This window comes from Mytilus trossulus, chromosome 7 (genome assembly GCF_036588685.1).
Source record: "Mytilus trossulus isolate FHL-02 chromosome 7, PNRI_Mtr1.1.1.hap1, whole genome shotgun sequence".
NCBI lineage: Eukaryota > Metazoa > Mollusca > Bivalvia > Mytilida > Mytilidae > Mytilus > Mytilus trossulus.
Window position 1 is genome coordinate 78,192,076 of NC_086379.1, and position 6,144 is coordinate 78,198,219.

Here is a 6,144-nt window from a genome sequence, read left to right on the forward strand (position 1 = left end):
ATAATTACAAGGCTACGTCATATGTATCAAAGAAACACAAAAAGGCACGAAGATAAAGCACATTAGAAAAAAAACCATAAGAAATAGTGAACTATATTAAAACTTAAAAATTATTTCACTTTACGAAAATTAGAAAACTATATCAAAATTTTGAAATAAGTTCACTCCATAAGAAATAGGTATTTTTTTTGTTTTTTTGGTGCGATATATTTATTTTTTTTAATAATTATTCAGTTTATTGCACAATTGGTTGTTAACAAATACCCTAAAAAGGTACAACTATCCAAAATAGTTTTATCCCTGTGTGAGAATTTTTAAATGCATCATGTGATTCACAAGATAAACTGTAATACTATTAGTTTCAAAAGTGGTTAATAGAATATTACAATCTAGTAATATAGTTTACAAAATCTGCATAGCGACAAATCCGGAAAACATAAGTTCTCTCTGTTTCCATAAGAAAAAGTAAAGGATACATGGATATCAAATCTTGTTAAATTGGTTCACTGCATAATAAATAGTAAACGCTTATAAAACTTTTAAATGACAATACCGAAATGTTTAATAACTTTCTCGGATGAAAGGACGCGGTATTGGATATGTATTATTTTCTTTCAGGTTCATTTACATTTGACTTTCACTAACGTTCTATGCACTTTGTTTAAGGGAAAACGCGCGGATGGCGTAAGAAACATAAGCCTGGTAACTTTAATAAGTTTTTTTTTATTTACTTTGTTCCCAAGTGTATTTGATGATGATGATACCAGAAACACGTGTCAAACATTTATATGACTTTCAATGCAAGTGGATTGGCATTTCCCATTCACCAACGTCAGCCCTGCTTATGGTTGCCTCAACTTTAATCATATATTTAATATGCAACAATAGCTTTTCACAGTGCATAGGGATTTGATAAAATATAAAGTAAAAGCAATGACTATGCTAAACAAGATTTGGGATTTATGATAAAATAAAACATGTCAGTACACAAATGCATTACCTTGAAATATGCTTGCATTTTATCAGTAAAAATGTTATCTTTATTTTAAACCATTAATATTAAACTACCTCTGATGCAGTAAATATAGTTTGACCTATAGATCTATCTCACGTGTGCTATTCCGTATATTAATATTTAAAATAGGTATAAAAATAATAAATTGCATTTTAGTTATCATATTTAAAAACATTAATTTGTCTAGACGATATCAGATAGCTAGGAGAGACCTCAGGGAGACACCAACTGTTAGATGCTTCTTGTAAACAAAGCATAAAATGTAAACATAGATTTACTGCCATGTTTTAGGTCAAATAAAATGCTGAATCAGCGTTTCTTATTGACAGCAACAGCAGTTTGTAATTAAATTTAAAATCTAAGAAAGAAAGATAGTCAGGACTGATTATGAAGATATATCAGACATTGGTATTGTTAACTATGTAATTAACACATGTTGTTGTAATACTTACCCATGCATATGCATAATATTGACAGGCTCTGGAAAATATAAAAAAGATTTTAAGAATAGGCACATGCATGTTACATAATGAAGCAAACAAATTATACATGATTGAGTTGCCCCCTTCTTATTGCATTGTATTTACTTATTTTGAAACGAGTGACAACTAATCTGCTGATTTAGCAGCTTTGCTATTAACTTCCGGTACAGTGAAGTCATTTCTTACAACTGAGATGTTTGTGAGCGACAGTCGTTTATTTTGTCTGTAAAAAGAAACTGGTGTCAAGACGGCAATGTAGAACAAACGCAAACTATTGTGTTATGAATAATCGAAATGAATAATAAAAAGCAGTGGCTGATCCGGGGAGAGGGGCCGGGTTCCATGGAGTTGAAACCTCTCCTTTTTTGGACTATCAATGCATTTGAATGGGGACATTTAGTTCACCCTTTATCATGGGTTGATAACCCCTTTTATTAACTTAAAAGAACATTAAACACAACAGACAATCTCTTAGCACTTAACTATAGGAACAATAAATTCGAATATTAGAAAAAAGTATAATTACAAAAATATTGAACTCCGAGGGCAATTCATAACGGAAAGTTCCAACTAAATGGCAAAATCAAAAACTGAAACACATCACACGAATGAACAACTGTCATATTTCTGACTTGGTACAAGTAATGTCTTAGGTAGTAAATGGTAGATTAAACTTGGTTTTATAGCTAGCTAAACTTCTCCCTTGTATGACATGCGTATTCATTTCCATTATTATCGACAACGACGTGTGAACAAAACTAACAGAAAATTAGGTTTTGATATAAAAAATAAGTTGTGTTGTTATCTTAATCATTATAAAAACAAACAAGATATATAACCAAACAGTTACTATGACACAATAACACAATAACACAATGGCGGGATGTATGAGTTAAAAGCCGCGTCATATGTACCCAAGACACACAAAAAGGCATACAAAAATATAATAAGCTAGAATGAAAGACAAGAATACAAAAATTATCATAGAACAATAACACAATGACGGGGTGTATAAGTACAGAACCTAGTCAAACGAATACCACCAAAAGAACAAACTAAACAGTAAAAGTAATATCAATATAATAAAGACAAACGACAGAATGATAGCATATTATTAAGATGATAAACAACGTCAATACCCAGAATCTATACTTCAAGACCATCGAGTATTATTTGTGACGTTGATACGGAATATTTATCAACAAGGTTTTGGTACATTCCACTGAACCCTAACTGAGAATTCACAATGGTTGACACGAGCTCTAATAATTGATTCCAATGTGTTCAACATATGGAATAGGTTCATGTATTCTGCTTCTCGGAAAGGGAAATTTCACTTTTTCATTCACATTGCTAAACGTTCATCCCAATATCACCCTTATGTCTCTTATTTTCCTAAATTCCTCAACACAGTGTTCAGGACAACTCCAAAAACAGTTATAAAAGAGGGACGAAAGATACCAAAGGGACAGTCAAACTCATAAATCTAAAACAATCTGACAACGCCATGGCTAAAAATGAAAAAGACAAACAGAAAAACAATAGTACACATGACACAACCTAGAAAACTAAAGAATAAACAACACGAACCCCACCTAAAACTAGGGGTGATCTCAGGTGCTCCGGAAGGGTAAGCTAACTGCTGTTTTCGAATCATCTGTCATGTTCACATCTTTAAGGATGTGAACTGTGTCTGATGGTTTTTTCCATTGAATTTGAATAAATTTAGTCAAGTTCTTAATCTTAATCTCAAAGTTATAAAAGCAAAACTCATTCACACCAATAACTATAAAATGAATAAAACTTAACGTTGTGCTCCAGTCGTTTGACAATTCTGAAATACAGGTACAAAACGTACTTAATCTGTGAGATATACTTTATTGTGATGACAAAAGTGAGACTGACTATAGCATTACATATTGCTATGTTTTTTATGAAATGTCTTGAGGTATATAAACAAACTAGAATTGTATGTTCGATAAAAAAAAAACCAAAGGTACCACGGGCTTAACATATAGCACGCCAAAAGCATGTTTTTGTCTACACTACTATTAGTTGCTATGCAAAGAAAAGGAAAACCAATGATTTCTACTTGGTTTTGGTCTTTTATAATAAGGTATAACATTGGTGATTCCAATGATTTAAACGTTTGCTGAACAGGAAATTTACAAAAAAAAGACGCATCGGTGATCTTAAATGTCAGCACATGAGCCATGGCTACTAGGCTGGTGATTCACTCGGAGATAAACGTCCACCAGCAGTGGCATCGACCTCAGGCATCGACCTTTTATTCAGAATTTTCTTTTTATGACAGGCTTTTAACCTTGGATAATAATCTGATACGACGACAGTTAAATTTGCCAGTCTTGCAAAAGATTAACCTAGAAAGTGATTTGAACGTAACAGATCAGTCTCTGCTGCTGCGAAGATATAAGAAATTGAGGATAATCAGAAACAGGTGCATCCACACTTGTCAAGGTTTTAAACAATTATTAAATAAAATGTTATATGAACTAGCGTTTAATCAACTCGACCTTGAACTAATGCAGCAAGCAACCAGGAATTGTTTTTACTGTGTTAGTGTTACGACAACAGAAGCGACAGCAAGCAACAACACTACACTATAATAATAATAATAATAATAATAATAATAATAATAATAATAATAATAATAATAATAATAATAATAATAATAATAATAAAAAATATATAAGATTTAAAAAAAAAGTTTGATTGTAATAATAATAATAATAATTATAATAATAATAGTAATAAAATATATAAGATTTAAAAAAATTCCCATCGTGTTTTTAAATTATTGTCAAATTAATTAAAATGTTTAGCTTACCTGAAAAAGAGCTAGAGTTATTCCAATAGTGTTCATAGTTATGATAGTATGATCTAAAGCGTCCAGAAATATAAATAAGTTTCAAACAGTGTGATACTTTTCAATTATAACACATCTTATCGGGTTAACAGAGGTCAATTGTGCACATTACCCTTGTTTTAAGTGCAATGAAAAATTCACGAACAATTTAGCTTCTTGTAGTGAATCCGGAAGAAATGTTAACCACGTGCACTTGTAGACAGTGTTTACTATTAAATGTTTGTGATCCTTGTTAAATTGTCAGGGTTCATAAAGAAAATGCATTGACGTCTGTTTTCAGTGCTTAACTCAGAGGTGGGAAAGACGTGAAACGCTTTCTTCACAACTTGTATGTGCATTGCGTTAAATAGTATTAACGAGACTTGAATGTTGCGGTTTTGTTAATTAAAAACACAGATGTTAGCTTTGTGACGTTCGCAGTTACAATAAATATAAATTAACAAGAAGGCATAGGAATGATTAAGGGCTTACACATCAGACAAAATTGATATTGCATCTCTGGTAACGAAAAAAAATCAGCATCAGAACAAGTGCGAACAAAGATAATGTGAAGTTAATTTAGGTTACTAGGTTCGCAATTACAGCAAGTTTGACGTACGTAAAACTAATTATCAGCAAATATGTTTAGTGCAGAATGTTGTCAACACATTTTTTTAAATCTAAAAGTACATTTGTTTGAGAGGTTAATGAAATGGTATCTTAAGTTGTTATTATATAAGTACCTATTTCTAAGTTGTTTTCCTTTCAAAAGTTTACCTCTAATATCAAGCAAAGTAAAACGAGTAACAAAGTAAAAACATAACATAACATAACATTACAAAACACAACACAACACAACATAGCATAGCACAACATAACATACCATAGCACAAATATATAAGAGTTACAAAGGAAAAAATAGCTCGATTTTGTCCTATTTCCGATTACTGATAAGAGTTTGTAAATTGACTGTATGAATGTATGAATAATTGTCTCATATCCACTGTTAGCTTTCTGTCATATGCCAAATAGTTTAGCATGTATTGAGTTCAATACTCTTCTTGATTACTACTCGACATATTCCAAATCGACTCTAAGATTTTATACCGTGAATCCCAAATCGTAACCGAAGACTTTTTCAACATCTGAAATATGCTAACGGAATACATATTTTAGGCGTTACGCGTTAGGTCTGAATTCAAGCGTAACAATATGATGTATTTAACAACTAGATTTTTTTTCATTTTGTTACAATTGCAGAACATATAAAACAAATTTTTGGTAAGGTGTGTTTAGAAATGAGATCTTTGGTATGACTTATATTGATTGCAATGAAATCTGTACATGTTAATCTTTTCTCATACTCATAATTAAGTACTGATTGACCTTCAAAAAGGGTTACTAGGGACGTTCGTAGGATTGTTAATTCTGATTTAACTCGGACAACAAATAGTTATTACAGATATTGTCAAATTGCATTGGCATGATTTAATTAACATTTTGAATTTATTATCTTGTATATAATAAAAGATATAATTTAGCATTTGTTGTCTTTTGTTTGTGTTGTTTTCCAAGATAAATATGTTGTCCCATTTTTGAAATCCTATTGGTTTTTCATAATATCTATTTAAGAGGGAGATGTAAATGTCTTTGGAGGAAATGTTTTTAAGTGATACCATTTTTCCTTTTTATCTTTAAATTTATATTCGGAGTCAATGGCAACTTTTGTTTTTATTGATTCTTCTTTAGTTTGCTCTTGTAACCACTGTTTTGGTATTGCT

At 31.0% G+C, this 6,144-nt stretch overlaps 1 protein-coding gene across 1 annotated transcript in view; it reads right to left on the reverse strand.

Annotated features, from left to right (window-relative positions):
• Positions 1-4,727, reverse strand: part of LOC134725894 (A disintegrin and metalloproteinase with thrombospondin motifs 3-like) — a 38,223-nt gene extending 33,496 nt beyond the window's left edge. The window contains exons 1-2 of the mRNA XM_063590162.1: positions 4,346-4,727; positions 1,468-1,495 (exon numbers count right to left, since the gene is read on the reverse strand). Coding sequence (XP_063446232.1) covers positions 1,468-1,495; positions 4,346-4,381 — 64 coding nt within the window. The 5' untranslated portion in view covers positions 4,382-4,727. The remainder of the gene's footprint in view (positions 1-1,467; positions 1,496-4,345) is intronic.
• Positions 4,728-6,144: the final 1,417 nt, after the last annotated feature.